Here is an 18,592-nt window from a genome sequence, read left to right as displayed (position 1 = left end):
TTATGTGGTTCATAGTTATCAAATCGCGAATTGTATCGTATCGTATCTTATCATATCGTATAGTAAGATACGTCTTTTAAAAAAAATAATAAAATAATAAAAAATTTCTAAAAATTAATATTATCCCCAAGATTAATTAACGAATTTTGTGATATTATTGGCTTTAAATTATAGTATTATATAATAAAAATTAGGAATTTATATTATTTCATTTCAACCATTCATATCATTTTCAAGATCAATGTCAATATTTATATTTCCATTTGTGTTATTATTATCATGCAAAATGGGTAACACATCCTCCTCTTTACTTTTTTCATACAAAATGGGTAAATTTGGACGGGTTGGGTGACCCAGATCCAACCCAAAAACTTTTTTGGGCCTTCGGCCCAAATTAACAAAGTCATATAGATATTTTTAAGGATAAAAACTAATACATATTGTATCACATAATAGATATCAATGTATTGAAATGTTTTGGATATATACTCTAATACGTATCATTGGCGACCCGTATTGTAAAATACGTATTGCATATCGTAGGATAGTAATAACCATGATGTGGTTGACTGGGTGTCTATAGTAGCTGAGTTCCGTTTGAAAGAACTCAGATTGTAGGGGGGACCTTAGCGAAATTTTTTAGTCTAATATAACATGTATTATAAATAATACTAATTATTTTTTCTTATACAACATATATCGAATGTTTAGAAATGGAGAAAGATCTTGAAAATAAAATGAAAAGTTGCATTTTGTAATTAAACTTGTAAATAGTCTTATAACCAAAACTTCAGTGGTTATAACGAATTTTTTTCCAAGAAAACTAGTCCAGACATGCGATTGTTATCATCATGTCTAATGGGTATATATTCTTTTATTATTATTTTTTTTTAATGACTGGGGGTGTCTGAGTCAGTTTATACGCATCTCAACTAATATCTCGAGACCCTGAAACCACTAGTTGAGTAAGAGCTCCAATGACCTCTCCTATTAGCAACCGTAGGGACTCAAACTCGGGAGACTATGTCAGATCGTTTTCTTGCTTTTTTACCATCAAGGAGGCTCGAATTTAAAAGACCATGTTAAATCGTCCTTTTATCATCAGGCCACCTTGTGGTGGTTTACGTCAACTAAATGCTTGAATTGTCAGAGTCACAAATGTTGAAATAAAGAGAGTTTTAAGGAATCATATAATTGTATATTTCTGTGTATTTTAAACTATACAAAGGAGATCTCTATATATAGTGGAAAAGGTCAAAATTAATAAGGAAATTAATACACTATATGAAAAGATTCTAACCTAGTATAATTATTGGAGATTATAGCATAATTATAAGAAAAATCATACATTTTAGGGATAATTATAAGATACTGATTTTTGAAAACCTCGCAATTCCAGTCCAAATATTATGATTTTTGACAAAAGTGGTTTGACAAACTGTAGTTTTGGTCGCCGACAGGATTTTTGAAGCCCAGATTTTCTGACAAAACGGTGCGAGGTGGCGAGGACTTATCCATGCTCTCTCTTTCAATCTTCATCTACTTCCAAACAACATTCAATTCTTTCATTTTTACTTTAATCATGGAAGAAAGCAATTTTAGCAGCCACCCCCAAGCCTTTATTTTAACACAAGCAAACTGGGTATCGTATTGAATCCTTCCTCATATAGAGTTAAAGATATGTAAAACAAAACTGATTGAATTTTCTATTTCAGATCTTATCTTTGTGTAACATCATATTATAAAATTAGTGAGCTTAAGTTTTAAATGTTGTCACTCTCAGAATAGGCATCGGTGACAAAATCAAATGGACCCCAAGCTTTTGATCCAGCCCATGTATAATTTTTTATATTAGACCAGAGTTCAAAGCCCACAAGTATCCAATTCATACCCAAAGCCAGAGGGAACCTGTAAAGTGATCTCAAATTCTGAAGGTTGCAAGGAATGAGTGACGACCCTATACCAGAGATGAGTAGTAGTGTATCAGGTAGGACTCAAAGGTAAAAAATTCATGACACTGCCTCAGCTCCACAATTAAGAGTAGTTCAAAGATGCTCGTCACCGGTATTACTTCAGAACCAGGCTTCAGGCAGGCAGCCGGCTTCGATACTATAAGGGGGAAACTTCTGCCACCCTTTGTATCATTCAAGATATATATCCAAGCCATGTATACATTAACTAAGAAGTGAAACTTCAGTAATGATTCAAACTTTGTTCAAGTAACAACTTATAACTCAGGACATCTTTTTGGGGACTGCCATCATCAAAAAACTGACAAGGAACTCATAATTACACAACACCAGTCATGAACAAAGTGATAAGTGTATAAATCTACAGAGACATCTACATTGAAACTGCCATGTTCATCTTACGCATCCATGATGTTATCGCTGATCTGATTCGTGTAGACCATGTTGTTGTCTCCTTATTACAAACTGGACCTGTAGGCTCTGCCTTCTCCTTGTAGACTGTATTAAGCGTTATATTGCTGCAAGCCTTAGGTAGAGTAATTTTCAACAATTACAAACAACAATAAAAATTTTATGATATTCAAGAGAAATATTCATGAGGAAAACAGTAAATTTAGAACTGGATAACATTAGAATCATGACAAAGTGAAAGAAGCAAACCTCATAAAGTGGCTGTCCATCCACAACTACCCAGGGCACATACTGATGAGGAGGCTCAAGGGAATTGGTTTCAGCTGCATAATGTAACTCAAGCTGCATCATACATTGAGAAGAAAGTTGGGCTTCGACGAACTAAATATCAGCAGGAGAGAAAAATGAAATAAAAAATAAACAAAAGAAGTTATCCGGTATGATATTGGGTCACTAGAAAAACAGATGATTTAGAATGAAGGCAACAAAACCATAAAAAACCAACCAAATGATGGAAGGTCAAGAAATAATATTAGGCCTGAAAACGTCTTTTAGGCAATTAAAGGCATTTCCTCGTAGAATACAATATAACAATCACAGTTTATACCAGTTTCACAGGCACCCAGGAACTATTTTTCCTACTACTATTTAATTAACTCCACAGTCCCTCAGTGTGGAATCCACTATCAGGCCACAGTTTCTTGTTTTTTACTTTAAAAGAAAGTTAGAGACATAAAAACTAATATTTAATTACCGAAAAAACTGCAAACTCCCCTGCACTCTGGTAATAGATAAGTGCAGAAAATAGCTCCTAGTTTAAATCAAAAGCGTAGAGATGATACAATATTCATATCCTTCAAACAGTGTATATATACTACAAGCTGCTGAAGCTTAATACCATATACATGCTAATTCTTGAGATGTTTGATGACTAGACCAAACTAACGAATACAATTCAACTGGGCAACAGCACATTAATTTAAAGAAAGACTATAACTCCGGATTAACGTATACCGTCAACATGAAAAAGAGTCATTCTCATTTCTATTGTTTGAAATAACATAACAGAATTCAATACACAAAAACGTGCATTAAGTCAACATGAAACTAAATACTGATTTTCGAGCACACCAACCATCTACAGCTGAAGTAATATTGTAAACATAATAAATTATTCTTATTAAAATTCTTCAACATCAATAAATTAATTCTTATTCAAATTCCTATTCCTACTCTTGAGTGAAGTTGTAAATTATCTGAAATCTGTAGAATCAATATCCTATTGGTATTGGAAATTTATTAATTTAACTCTTAATCAAATTTCTTTTCGTAAAGGCATATCACAGACTTGTTACATAAATAGGAGTATACTTCTTTGACACAAGAAACCATAATTCCCTATATCAATTTAAATCCTTGCCAAAAATAAATAAAAAAAGACCTACTGTAATTTCTAACTCTTATATAGATAGTAGTATTGAGAAACACTAGTTTTAGAGCAATTATGAATTGAGAAATTTAATTGCAATGTCTTGAAACTTTTAAAAAGAAAAGAGAAAAATACAAAATTAAAAGGGTAATTTTAGATATTATATAGAAATAGGGGCTAATAGTTTAATTGTTGGGATGCGTATATAATATCACTCATTAATAAATTACTCTTATTAAAATTCTTAAAAATCAATAAATTTATTCTTATTTAAATTCCTACTCCTACTCATACTCTATCAGTAGAATCAGTATCCTATTGGTATTGGAAATTAATAAATTTAACTCTTACTCAAATTTCTATTCCTACTCGTAAAGGCATATCACAAACTTATTATATAAATATTAGTATACTTCTTTAACATAAGAAACCATAATTCCCTCCCTATATCAAATTTCTTGAAATTTCCCATTCAATTCCATGGCAAACCTTTTGAAGAAGATGTTAACTCTGTTACAGAGCAAATTCGAAAAGAAAGAGGAGAAAGACCATAGGGATGATGAGGATGCAAAGAGGATTTGGGAGTCACTTTCGGAAGATATATTAGGCGAAATTATCCGCAAATTAAGTTTACGTGATGCTCTTAGTATGAGTAGGACTTGCATGTCAGGGAGATCTGCATTGCAAAACAATGTCCAAAACATTGTCATCTTCCCGTGGATGATGTTACCTTATGAAAGGGAAACCAATTGTGTGAGATTCTTTGATTTGTGTGGAGGCTTTCTTTATAAATTCAACCTCCCCAAGAAATTAGGAAGAGTCCATTGGTGTTTTGGATCTTCCAAAGGTTGGCTTATAATTGCTAATGGCCCTCAACGCAATCCCCGAAGTTTTCTCTTCAATCCAATCTCAGGTATACATATTCAGTTACCTCCTCTCACGACAATTCCATCTTTTCAAACTTACCTAACTCACCAATCTGAATTGAAAGTTTCACGAGATATTGATCACTTTTTTGTTAAATTCGAATTATCATCGACAGATTCTACGAATGTTATAGTTGCAGGAATCATGTTTCCATATGATAAGTTGGCAATTTGCAGGCCAAAAGACAAGAGTTGGACTATCTGGGATTATGATACTTATTTACGAGACATCCTATATTCTAATGGAATATTGCATGCTTTGATCCACACAGAATTACATTTTCTTGAAACACATCCATTGAGGGTAGGGGATGAGGATGTTATTCTCAAAATATTATCAGTCCCTTGTCCTGATATCCAACAATATAATGAAATTGAATTTGAATTAGGATCAACAGCGGTTTGTGGAGGGGTTGAGTCATATTTGGTGGAGTCCAAAGGTGAAATTTTACTTGTTCAAAAGATGCTTGAACATACAGCTACTCAAATAGACTACTATGATCATTATGATACTAGGTGTCTATTTAATTATGACTCAACTCGTGGATTTTATGTGTTGAAGATTGGTTATCCTACTATCGCATCCATCGATACGACTGGGTTAAATAGCTTGGATGATCAAATATTATTTGTGTCACAACACAGTTCATACATTCTAGATAGAAATCTCAACTACTTGGAAGGGAATTGCATTTTCTTTTTGGATGAGAATGGTCATGTTTACGAGGAAGATTATGATCTGGGAGGAAATCTTCTATTTTGTGAACCACATCCCTCTCGCGAATCGGGTATTTTTTATTTTAAAGATAAAAAAATATTACGTGTTTTCCCAAGTTTCAAGAATTTACCAGATTTTCAAATGCGTTGGTTTTTACCCAATATATGGTAGAAACAAAGTTGAAGTAATTCATAGGTTTTATTTATTTATTTTTATCATATCTTACATGTATAAGGTCTGAGTCAATGTTAACTTGTTGCTCTTTATTCATTAATATAATCTCTATTATAAATAAAACAATTGTTATGTAATATAGAGTTTGTAGTATTTGGGGTGCTAGTTATGCGTGTACTCTATTAATTATTACATGAAATCTTAATTTATTTTGAAATGAATTTGAAGAAAATTGTGCAGAAAAGAGATATATATGAAAGTAAGGATATCCTTGAAGAATATCCATGGCATGTGTTCATCTTAGAAGAATGCTGAAATTAAATAATTAGGTTTTGGTGCCTTGCACAATTGGTTTGCCTCTTTTGATGAATCATGAATGTTGGTCTACCAGGTATCTAAGCTAGCTGCTAGCCTGCTACATACTTTTTACAAATTAATTAGGTAAAGAGCGAATCCACATTCACCACCTCGTTCAATCAAAACTCAAAAGTTCATGGAAATTGCCAATATATATAAATATGCCCACTCCTCTACTTTGATATGAGTTACTTTAGTTTGGTAAAATAACCAAAGCTTTTGAACTTATCTTATCCTTATCCTTATATATTGACGCGGGCATTCTACAGGTTTAAGAAACTAATAGCAACAACAATCTGACTATTTTCAATTCTTAAGAAAATTACAGATAATGTGTAACATGGACATGCTTAGAAAACTTAATGTTAATCAATGGTCATCTTTGATAAATCAAAATTTTAAGACAGAAAGATCCATATATATTTGGTATTGCCATGTCTCTGCATATTAGCCTATATGGCAGAGGATGAATATAAGTATGGAAATGAGCATCATATCAGTAAGACAGCCAGCATATTTCATTGTAACTTAAAGCACACATGTGATATATTTCAGCATACAATTTGAATTTCTTTCATTTGAATCAATGTCTTATCAGAATTGGATATATTTCCCATGCGGTTGAAAGCTCCGTTAACCAGAAATTTGTCACTGAAAGGTTTTCTTCTCTAGCTAGTTAATGAAATAGTTCATTTTCTATGTTTGTTTGTAGTTATTTATTTTTCCCTTTTTTTGGTTGTTTTCACAATGAATAACTCTCAAAGTTGGCATATGCCAGATTATTAATTTCAATATGATGAATAAATACGAATTGAAGTGTTAAATCCCATCTATAAAGTAATGCTCCTGACAGAGAGGAACAGTGTAGGAAAAAATAAAAGTAATTGTGCAAAAGAGTATGAAACTGTAATCTTAGAGTTGAAATTCAAGTCTATTTCATTTATATACAGAGTATAACAAGTATATGACATGATTTTTTTAATTTGTATGCTAGCTAGCTAGTGGTTGAGAATGTATTGAGAAGAGCGACTCTAATTTTGATCAAACGTCTATACAAGCATTCAAGTCCATCTTCAAAATCTTGAATGCACAACTCCAGGTTCTTTAGCTGGTTCTGCAAATCTGCAACTTGCTTCATGTTATCAGATTTGCAAGTCTTGTGTTGTCACCAATGAGAAACTGCAATGAAGCATCCACCTTCGCAAATTCATTTGCTTGTGTTTCTTCCTCTACACAAGCCACTCTTGTGTGGTGTATTAGTTTGGAAAATAGTGACCATCCGCTTTTGGACCAGAGATAAAAGACAATAAAGATTCAAATACATCGAGAGTGATTGCTTCCACCTCCTTTAGAATGCTCTTATTGTCATTGTTAGAGAAAGCATTTCTATTTTTCATGACCTTCAGATCTCCCAAGGCCTTTTGCATTGCCTTTTTCGCCGCCTTCCTTGAGGCCAGGTACTTCCTAGCCTCACTTGTGAATCCATTGTCACTTCCACATCTTCAGCACATGACGGACTGAAGTTCTTGTGTTGATTCCTTTTTTTTTTTTCTATTCTGTTAGGAAATTCTTATTGATTTCTCAAATTAATTGAATTACTGCAAACTAGAGGTCTAAATCTATTCTCATGATATCATCATCCCTGCAAGGTGTTGACTATGCAGCTGATCAATAAAGTCCTGGAAAGTGCACAGAGTGCTGGAAGATGCAGTACTGGTGCAATGGTACAACGAACTTTCTGTATAAGCAGGAATGTGTTTCTTTGTTGGTGTTGACTGTGGTTCAATGTGTGTCTTTGTTGGTGTTGACTGTGGTTCAAGTCTTCAGGAAAAAATACTTAGCTACTGTGGCTTTGTTGATGGTGTAGTTGGTATACTGAATAATTGAAAGTCTGCTTACTAAGTAAATTGTGCTGAAATTTACATGCAGGCTGCAGGTAACATTGTGCTGAAATTTACATGCAGACTGCAGGTAACATCAGCCTGCATAACTCGTTCCATTGATGTCCTGAATGGTTGATTCTTGTACTGAATAGTTGAAGATGTGTTGTAGTTCAGTCTTAAATGTAGCATTAGATATGCAGAGTTAAAATGTAGTCCAGCATAAGATGTGCAGTGTTAAAATGCAGTCCAGTGCAGAGATACAACGCAGTTTAACATCAGATGTGCAGAGTTAAAGTACAGTTTGATTTGAGGGGGAATGTTGACTATGCAGCTGATCAATAAAGTCCTGGAAAGTGCACAGAGTGCTGGAAGATACACGGTTTAGTTTTAGGGGGAATATTGAGTATGCAAAGTAGCTGGGTTAAAATGTCAAGAATGGAAGCTAGAATATTTGATATAAAACGACATAGCTTAAGGAGTAATATCCGATGTAAACTAAGTAGTTTCCAGTTCAGCTCATTGACTGAACTTGTATATATGCGCACCTGTACTCCAGCTAAATAAACTGTTAAGTAGTTCAGTTAAGAGGTCACAACTGCCTCTGTTTTTCCTCTCAAATTCTCTCTATCTCTAGACTTTTCTCACACAAGGCATATTCTAATTTTCATTTCCTGCTTGTACTTGCATATTGTTAATACACAAATTTATATATTAAGTATATATGCACGAGTGCACAACCATCATGTTTCCTACAGGAAACTAGTGTTGCAGGGAAGACAGGGTCACATAGTTTGCGGATCATTGAGAAAGAAAAGTAATATTTTTTACTCATGAGAAGATATTAGTGTGATCTTGAAGCTCTGGTGGGAGACATTGTATAAATGCAGCTAATATAATGTTCAGATCCAAATCTGAAATCATGTACCTAATTGAATAAGTTCAGTTAATCTTCAAATGCTTCACAAAATTTACGCCATGAAAGCCTTAGTTTTGAAATAGATCAATAATGAGACTCGATCATTAGTTTATGTCAATTTTAAGTATATATTAGAGCTGTCAAGATTCCAATTGTCTCCAAATATATTGAAAACCATCAATTAATGAAATTCACATGGTAGATTCAATTCTTACACGTTTTAAGCATCGAAAAATGAGCTGGCTGTCCTGGTGTTACAGTACACTATCCAATATGTAATAACTAATATTTCTAACATCAAGGAAAGCAATTAATCAGCATAGGACCTCAAATTTTTTATTAAATATTTGCAATTCTGATGTCAACCGCCCTCGTTTGTTGAAAATTATAGTAGTTCTAGTATCAAATAGGTTATGTTTACAGACTTTGTCTCCTGATCACATGAACCGATAAATATACAATTATCATGTTTTATATAGGAAGGCAAGCCAAACTGGATTGCTATCCCATGTACTGCTGCAGAGGAGACAGAGTCAACGCAATGCACAGCCTCTGAATCAGAAAGAAAAAAAAATTATGAATTGTTAGCAACGTGAAGATACTAGTATGATTTTGAAGCTAAAGAAAAAGAGTTGGGTAGCAGGTGGGAGACATTGCATAAATGTAGCTGATATAATGTTTAGATCACATTCCTAATTAAATAAGAGAAGAGATTCCTCTTGTCTTCCTTATCTCATAATATATATTGAGCATATGGCAACAGAAGGAAAGGAAAATTGAACCGAACATCGATTTCCAAAGGAAGAAAAAATGGCCCCTTCTTACCATACTCGCTCTAACAGTTTCCCTTCTAGACCACACCCTCTCACTTCAGAAGTTGATCAGCATTTGAGAAGATTAAGAGCTTCTCAATCTACTTCTACATCATCATCATCAATCAGCCATCAGATAAATGGCCTTCAAGATTTGCATGATTGTGTCGATAAGTTGCTACAGCTGTCCCACGTTCAGCAAAAGGATTTGGTTGATGAGTTGTTGAATGGATCTCTAAGACTCTTGGATATCTGTGGCATTGCTAAGGATTCCTTGTTACAAACCAAAGAGGCTGTACAGGAACTTCAATCAATTTTCCGCAGAAGGAGGGGCGATGATATTGAACTTACAAGTGCGGTTAAGAAATACCTGACCTCCAGGAAGACAGTGAAAAAGACAATCCAAAAGGCCTTGAAAGTCATAAAAAACCAAAGCTCCTCCCCAATCAACGAGGAACAAGCCACAACTAGCATTTTAAAAGAGGTTGAAGCAATCACATTCAATGTGATTGAATCTTTGTTGTCCCTTATCTCAGGGCCAAGGAAGCTAAGCAGTTGGTCAGTAGTTTCCAAGCTAATGCACCCAAAAAAGGTAGCATCTGAGGAAACAAACACAAATGGGTTTGAAGAGATGGATGCTAAGTTATCTATCCTCATCGGTCACAAGACAAGCAAATCTGAAAACATCCAGAACCAGCTTAAAGAAATGGAGTCAAACGTTCAACATCTTGAAGACGGACTCGAGTCCTTGAGCAGGCGTTTGATCAAAACTAGAGTCTCTCTTCTCAACATCCTCTACAATTAGATTACAAAATTTTGATACTCTATACTTGTACATCAATTGTACATCAATCAAAGATACTTGTATATTCTGTTGATATTAAATCAATTATACGCACAATTGTGAGCTCATCCTGATATTTCAGCAAGATTAATGCTGATAAGCTCATCCTGATACAACTGTAAAATCATCCTGATGCTCCTGCACTTTACAAACTTAAGAAACTGATACTCATTTCATCAAGATCAACTGTGATATTTCGACAAGATTAATGCTGATAATCTCATCCTGATACAATTGTAAAATCATCCTAATGCTCCAGCACTTTAGAAGAGGAAGATGTATTTTGTTCAGGAGAAGAAACTTTTACAGGAGATGAAACTACTGTAAGTTTTACTCAAAAATACTCAACCCTGGAAGTGGACAGATGCTTGGTAAAATTGTCAGCAGTATGATGTCCTGTAGGGACATATTGAACCTTTAAGTTGTTGACAACAACTCGTTCTTGAATATAGTGGGCATCCAATTCAATGTGCTTGGTTCGAGCATGGTAGGCTGGATTGGATGCAAGAGAACCTGCACTCTAGTTATCACATCAGATGACAGGTATTTCAAGAAGGTTCAGACCAATTTCAGAGAACAAGCTGCGAAACCAAGCAATTTCTATGGCTCCCAAGGCAAGAGCTCTATATTCAGCCTCAGTAGATGACAAAGACACTACTTTCTGCTTTTTAGAGCTCCGTTACAAGAGGTTGGGACTGAGGAATAAACAACACCCACTCGTCGTAGCAGGTCCAAGGATCTTTTCACTCTAATCCCATACATAATCATACATACTAAGGGGTCACTGCAGGGTCACTGAATTGATCTGGAAGGCTGCAGACAAGTGAAGGGATGGAACCCTTGTGACAACAACACCGTATTCCGATTCAAATTAATCGCATTCCTCACGATCAACGGAATAGAGGCAAACCGAAGACAAGAAGGCAAACAACACCCACTCGTCGATCGTCTGTCTTGGATGTCCCCTGCCCAATCGGCATCAGTGAAACATTCAAGATGAAATTGTTGAATCTTAGTGTATTGAATTCCAAAATCAATGGTGCCTTTAAGATAGTGAAGAAGTCTCTTACAAGCTTGCCAATGGAGTTGAGTGGGGACTTTGCTGGGCGGGTTATAATTTTCAACTATTCACCCTAAACCCTAGAATTATAAACGGCAATTGACGAGCATTCGATGACAATTATGTTGGAGATTTGGAGAGAAAGTGTCGATGAGTCCAAAGGTGGTGAAGGGAGTGATTTCTGGTGAGTGAATCGACCGAAAAAGGCAAAAACCAATCGACCAAAACAATTGCCTATTGCCAAGATTGGCAGAGCGAACGGAAGAAAGATGAGATGGGTTTTATTTCAAACATTTGAACACCGGTTTGACCTACCGATCAAACCAGTTCAACCCAAGACCCGACCACTCTACCAAGCTTCACCCNGAAGAACAGTTGAACTCCTGATATATAATAACTTGGTATCAGAAATACCTCAAAAGTTTGTTAATTTTTGTAGAACAATAATTAACTTTGTATTTAAAATGATGGTGAAAGTACATCTCTGAATCATAGATAATAAAATGTGTCACAAATCTTGATAAATGAATATATATACACTATGCATAAGTCTATTCATGGAGTTCTTTTTTTTTTTTGAAAAATAAAGTTAATGGTTGAATCACAAATATCCATTCCAAGCCCTAAGGATCACCAGGAAATATTAGTTTTCATGCTCAGTACTTCAGCTTGGAGAAAAGTAATAGCTTGTGGTGATCACAATTTCCTGTATGCAGAAAATATCAGAACACAAATATGAAATGCTTTGGGTTTTTGGCGTCTGTAATGTATCAAGATTTTGCTATTACAAAAATTTATTGACTAATCAATTATTTGTGAAAAGCTTGCTCATCTGGATTAGACTATGCAATTTTTTTTGCAGCTGACTAAAATATTGATTGTTGTGTGATGCAATTTTCTTTTAATGGTGAAGAACTAGATAAATCTAAATCATGTCCAAAATCAAGAATATTCATTTTTTCCTTTATTACTTCTAAATCAGATGTTGCAGTGCTACATTAGTTCATTGTTACCTATAGCTTTTGAAACTCTGGGAAAAAATTTACCACATTTTTATTGCAATAACAAGTGTAATTTGAATCAATAATCATAATTGTCAACAGAACTCTTGATAAAATTAAAAGGATGCATACACGAATTGACATTAATAAAACAGGTCCTTGGCCAGAACTCTTCATAAAATTTGTATAACTTGTTCAACATTTAGCTGGCTAAAATTGAAAGGATGCAAACATTATCATTGTTAGATCTTGCAGGAATAAGACCTCTGAAGAAATGTATATACATGAACGGACATGAATAAACAGATATCCGGAGCATAAAGATTAGCAGATAAGCTATTTAGAGACACTAATGAAGTTTCCAAGATGATAAGGATGAAGACCAGAATATTTACACTTCCAAAACCTGACGACTTGAATTAACTAAACACAATCCCACATGAGTATCACAGCCGTGGTACTTCTTTCAGGGGGCAAGCCAAACTGGATAGCTCTCTCTTGAGGAGCCAGAGTCAACGCGATTCGGGTTCACATATTTGATGAATCATGTGAAGACACAAGTATGATTTTGAAGCTAAAAAATAAAAGGGGAAGTGGGTGGGAGGACACATTGCATATATGTCGCTGATATAATGTTTCTATATCCAAATCGAAATCATGTTGACAATTGACATTGTGATTAGGAAAAGATTCCTCTTGTCTCCCCCATCTCCTAGTATATATTAGGCATATGGCAGCAAAATGAAGGGAAACTGAACACAGTTTTCCATCTAGACCGCACCTACTCACTTCAGAAGTTGATCAGTATTTGAGCAGAGTAAGGGCTTCTGAAGCGACCTCTACGTCATCATCATCAATAAGCCATCAGATAAATGGGCTTCAAGATTTGCATGATTGTGTCGATAAGTTGCTTCAGTTGTCCCTGATTCAACAAGCTTTAGCCCAAGATGAGCAAAAGAAAGGGGTTGATGAGCTGTTGAATGGATCTCTGAGACTCTTGGATCTCTGTAGCATTGCTAAGGATTCCTTGTTGCAAACAAAGGAATGTGTAAAAGGACTTCAATCGATTTTGCGCAGAAGAAGGGCTGATGATATGGAACTTAATAGTGAGGTTAAGAAGTATTTAACCTCCAGGAAAGCAATGAAAAAGGCAACCCACAAGGCCTTGGTGACTTTGAAGGGCAAGCAAAACAAATGCGCCTCTGCAATCAATGATAAAAACGAGACTAAGGCCACAATCAGCATGTTAAGAGAGGTTGAAGCAATCACTTTCACTGTGACCGAATCCTTGTTGTCCTTTATCTCAGGGCCAAGGACTCCATCAAAGCGAAGCAGCTGGTCACTAGTTTCCAAGCTAATGCAACCAAAAAGAATTGCATGTGAGGAAGATGAAGCAGACATAAATGAGTTCGAAAAGGTGAATGCTGCATTGTCTACCATCATTAGTCAAAAGACAGGTAAATCTGATAACATCTCTCATGTTCTAAACCAGCTTAAAGAATTGGAACGCAGCATTCAAGATCTTGAAGAAGGACTTGAGTGCTTGTCTAGGCGATTGATCAGAACGCGAGTGCCCCTTCTCAACATCCTCAAGAATTAGATTAAACAATTTTGATATCCGTTTTTAGGTAGGAAAATAGGGTTAAGAGTCTAAAACCAAATAGAATTAAGAAAATAAAACCCTAACCCTCGTGCGATATAAATAGAAGTCTTTTACATTATATTGGGGATTCCTTGAGGAGAAGAAGAGGAGAAAAATCTGCAGAGAAGAGAAGTAACAGAAGTTCTAGAGCTTCGATTCACAACATAGAGAAATTTTTCTTGTTCTTTTCTTATAAACTCATAATGATTGTTTTAATAAAGATAATTGTTTCTTTCATATTTATTATTAACTAAATTTATTCTTTAGGGTTAAGATGTAGCACAATCTCTTGATTATGTATTGATTTTTGTTTGTTTATTTTTATTAAGAATTTTCCTAAGTTTTACTATTATACCTAATGTTTTTTATTCTTAAGAGCTCAAGAATTGAATGAACTAATGGATTAGGTTGAAATCGAGAGATGATATTTAGTTGGTCTACAGTAGTGAAACCATAGGTTGAGCGAACGTTAAAGATAAGTTATCGCGAATTGTGAGGTTTTGGTAAACTCCATAGAGCATAATGATCTTCAATTGCCTAAATTTGATTAGAGATAATTCGGGTTAGTAATTAGAAGTTAATTTGATAATTGTTCGAGAGAAGTTTATTAGAAATTTAGGGAGTTTGACCTGTAAGAAGAGCTTAATAAAATTAATATAAGTGATCGATACATATGAATGAGAGTTGGTGTAAAGTTTATGCCTCATGACTAGTCATCTTGTTTTTACCCAAAGGATTATTTTAATTGTTCTCTTTTTAATTTCAATTGTTAATTTTATTTAATTTATGTTTTCCTTGATACAATTTGGATTGATCAAATAGTAATAGGATAGTTTAATTGGTAATTGATAATAGTAATTCCTTTGGATTCGATATCCATATTTATACACTTTATTACTTGCACAATTTCGCATACTTACGAAAATCTACAACAATAATGTTTTTACTAAGCACGTAAAGTTGACAGTGAAAATAAAGAGAGATTGTATTATACAAGAAAAATGATAGAGTTACCAAAAAGTGTACACTGAAATTGTGCACTGAATAACATGGCAAAATCTTTACCGTTGATTAATATTAACTTATAATGAATCAAAGGTCAGGATTTAGCCACGTCATTCGATACACAAATTCGGTGCACACCCATCGATAACTACAGTATTACTCAATATACAACCATGATCAGTTTCAATTAGGGGTGAGCACGGGTAGCGGGTAGAACCGGAACCGGGGGTAAGAACCGAAACCTACCCAGAACCTGCACTGTGCGGGTAGGTTCCGGTTCCNGAGCATAACAAACACATCCAAATATTCTTAGATGATCAATAGAAGGTTTACAACCATGCCAGATTTCATAAGGAGTGGCATTATTCAAGGCTTTAGTGGGTAGCAAATTTAACAAATACACTGAAGTATTTGCTGCCTTAGCCCAAAAATGTTTAGGTAGTTTTTTTTTTTTCAAACATCAAACACCTAGACATTTCCATCACTGACCTATTTTTCCTTTCACGCACTCCATTTTGCTGTGGAGTGTAAGGAGTGGTCAGTTGATGTATTATACCCTCTGTTTTGCAGAAAGAGGAGAATTCTTTTGAAGTATATTCTGAGCCATTACCTGATCTGAACAACCTTAGTTTGCACCCTGACTGCTTTTCCACTTCTACCTTGAATCTCTTGAACACATCAAAAACTTCTGATTTTTGCTTCAAGAAGTAAATCCAGCAATGTCTTGAGAAGTCATCAATAAAGATTAAAAAGTATTTGCTCCCATTTAGAGAAGCAACACTTATTGGTCCACATAAATCTGAGTGAACAAGCTGCAGTTTCTCAGTGGCTTTCCATTTGCTTCTTGAAAAAGGTAACTTGGATTGTTTGCCGAACTGACATACTTCACAGACACCATGATGATCATCAACAGTTGGTAAATTTAGCACTAGCTCCTTATCATGCATAATTTTTAAAGTTGCATTGTTGAAGTGTACAAGTCTTCTATGCCATAAATTTGAATCAATTTCAGTATGTTGATAAGCCTTAGTGCTAGCTACATTCCAGTCTATAGTAAAATTCTTTGCTATCATATTGACAGTCATAAGTTCACTACCACAAGGATCAACAAAGGTGCATGATTTATTTTGAAAATGCAGAGAATAACCTTTTTCTACATCTGCCCTACACTTAGCAAGTTATGATTAATTTTAGGTACATAAAGAACATCTTGAATGTATTTGGTACCTGCTGGAGTATCAATCACAGTTGCTCCTCTTCCCTTGACATCTAGCATTTCACAATTTCCAATTTTCACTTTGGACAAATAAGATTCATCCAAGTCTTTGAGAATGTTAGCATCAAAGGTCATATGGTTTGAACAACCACTATCTATTAACCAGGAGATTGATTATTCGGAGTTGCATAACAAGTTGCAACAAAAAGATTTTCTCCAGCATCTTCTTGTTTCTCAGTTGAATGAATTTGCTAAGTTTGTTGAGCTTGGATTCCGCTTACATTTTTACACACTTTATCAATGTGTCCAAGCTGGTTACATGACCTGCATCTGACGTTAGGTCTGTACCAGCAATAATTTGGAGAATGCCGCTTCTTTTTACAATGAGGACAAGGAGCATACTTGCCTTTCTTTTCACCTTGCAATTTGCCCTTTACTTTTCTCTCCTCCTTTCTGTCAACATTCTGCTTCTTCATTGAGTTATTGATAGAATTTTTCTCCTGCAGCTTAGCATTAAGAGCACTTTCTACAAATTCTTCATGCCTTAGAGCTCTCCTTTGGTCTTGAGCTTTCAAGGCATTTATCACTTCAGACAAGGTAAGATCAGAGAAATTTTTAGAGTCTTCAAGAGAGGAGATTTTAGCCTCATACCCCTCGGGAATGCTCACTAGAATTTTCTCCACAATCCTCTGATCAGAAAGAGTTTCACCCATTAACCTTATCTAAATTACAACTTTCATAATTCTATCAGCATATTCCTTAATAGTTTCAGCCTCCTTCAATTTCAGAACTTCAAACTGTCTCCTTAGATTAAGGACATTCATCTGCCTTGATCTTTCATTCCCTAAAGAGTCTTCTTTCAATCTTTCCCATGCTTCCTTAGCAGTCTCACACGTAACAATCTTAGTGAATACTGCATCAATTACAGCTTGATGAGTGATTGATAAAGCTCTAGGTGCTTTAGCAACTTCTTCTTCATGCAATCTTAATTGATTTAATGTTGGATTTGGCCTCAAAGGAGGAGGTTGTTTCTCCTCCTCCACATATTGCCATAGGCCTAATCCTCTCATGTAGGCTTTCATTTTGACAGCCCATAAATGATAGAGCTCACCGTTATACATTGGTGGTGACATGGATGAAGATGAAGAAGCCATGGTGAACTAGTGATCAAAACAGAATATTAAAACTCTGATAACTTTAGAATGAACACACCCCTTAAGATCAGAAAAGCTCTGATATCATGTTGTCAAGGCTGAGAATGAATTAGACTGATGAAGCAAGACAAATTTATGCAGTAAGGAAGCAAATCAAGAGAAACAGTGGAAAGAAAAACAGAAGAAAAAACAGACGAGAGCTGAAGCTATATTTCATTCACATATACGTCAATACAATATACATGACTAACAAAATATATAAACATCTGACGCACCGTCCCTTAATTAAAGCACAACATACATAAAGTAGCAACAGTTCCTTAAAATAAGGATCACCAAACATTTTAACCAAAAAACTTCAACTAATACAACTACTCCACTGACTTGAAAGAAAGCAAGAGATATAAACAACCTCAATCTTCTAACAGTGTTGATAAGTTGCTACAGCTGTCCCACGTTCAGCAAAAGGATTTGGTTGATGAGTTGTTGAATGGATCTCTAAGACTCTTGGATATCTGTGGCATTGCTAAGGATTCCTTGTTACAAACTAAAGAGGCTGTACAGGAACTTCAATCAATTTTCCGCAGAAGGAGGGGCGACGATATTGAACTTACAAGTGTGGTTAAGAAATACCTGACCTCCAGGAAGACAGTGAAAAAGACAATCCAAAAGGCCTTGAAGAATTTGAAAGTCATAAAAAACCCAATCAATGAGGAACACGAGACGAAGGCCACAACTAGCATTTTAAAAGAGGTTGAAGCAATCACATTCAATGTGATTGAATCTTTGTTGTCCCTTATCTCAGGGCCAAGGAAGCTAAGCAGCTGGTCAGTAGTTTCCAAGCTAATGCACCCAAAAAAGGTAGCATCTGAGGAAACAAACACAAATGGGTTTGAAGAGATGGATGCTAAATTATCTATCCTCATCGGTCACAAGACAAGCAAATCTCAAAACATCCAGAACCAGCTTACAGAAATGGAGTCAAACGTTCAACTTCTTGAAGACGGACTCGAGTCCTTGAGCAGGCGTTTGATCAAAACTAGAGTCTCTCTTCTCAACATCCTCTACAATTAG

At 35.1% G+C, this 18,592-nt stretch overlaps 5 protein-coding genes across 5 annotated transcripts; 4 read left to right on the top strand and 1 right to left on the bottom strand.

The window, feature by feature from the left end:
• Positions 1 to 2,343: 2,343 nt before the first annotated feature.
• LOC116106743 (gamma-interferon-inducible lysosomal thiol reductase-like) lies at positions 2,344 to 2,729 on the bottom strand. Its single transcript, XM_031393069.1, has 2 exons — positions 2,631 to 2,729; positions 2,344 to 2,496 (listed from the first exon to the last, which is right to left on the bottom strand). The coding sequence occupies exons 1-2, from the start codon at positions 2,727 to 2,729 to the stop codon at positions 2,344 to 2,346; spliced, it is 252 nt and encodes an 83-aa protein (XP_031248929.1).
• A 1,561-nt stretch (positions 2,730 to 4,290) lies between these two features.
• Positions 4,291 to 7,872, top strand: LOC116106741. Its single transcript, XM_031393068.1, has 3 exons — positions 4,291 to 5,524; positions 7,392 to 7,442; positions 7,736 to 7,872. The coding sequence occupies exons 1-3, from the start codon at positions 4,291 to 4,293 to the stop codon at positions 7,870 to 7,872; spliced, it is 1,422 nt and encodes a 473-aa protein (XP_031248928.1).
• A 1,722-nt stretch (positions 7,873 to 9,594) lies between these two features.
• LOC116106740 lies at positions 9,595 to 10,401 on the top strand. Its single transcript, XM_031393067.1, has one exon. It carries the CDS (start codon positions 9,595 to 9,597, stop codon positions 10,399 to 10,401), a length of 807 nt encoding a protein of 268 aa, XP_031248927.1.
• Positions 10,402 to 11,613: 1,212 nt separating this feature from the next.
• LOC116106739 lies at positions 11,614 to 14,101 on the top strand. The gene is made up of 2 exons (XM_031393066.1): positions 11,614 to 11,684; positions 13,264 to 14,101. Exons 1-2 carry the CDS (start codon positions 11,614 to 11,616, stop codon positions 14,099 to 14,101), a joined length of 909 nt encoding a protein of 302 aa, XP_031248926.1.
• A 3,394-nt stretch (positions 14,102 to 17,495) lies between these two features.
• LOC116106738 lies at positions 17,496 to 18,592 on the top strand. Its single transcript, XM_031393065.1, has 2 exons — positions 17,496 to 17,519; positions 17,966 to 18,592. Exons 1-2 carry the CDS (start codon positions 17,496 to 17,498, stop codon positions 18,590 to 18,592), a joined length of 651 nt encoding a protein of 216 aa, XP_031248925.1.

Source organism: Pistacia vera, unplaced genomic scaffold (assembly GCF_008641045.1).
Source record: "Pistacia vera cultivar Batoury unplaced genomic scaffold, PisVer_v2 Contig521, whole genome shotgun sequence".
NCBI lineage: Eukaryota > Viridiplantae > Streptophyta > Magnoliopsida > Sapindales > Anacardiaceae > Pistacia > Pistacia vera.
This window is presented reverse-complemented; position numbering and strand designations above follow the sequence as displayed.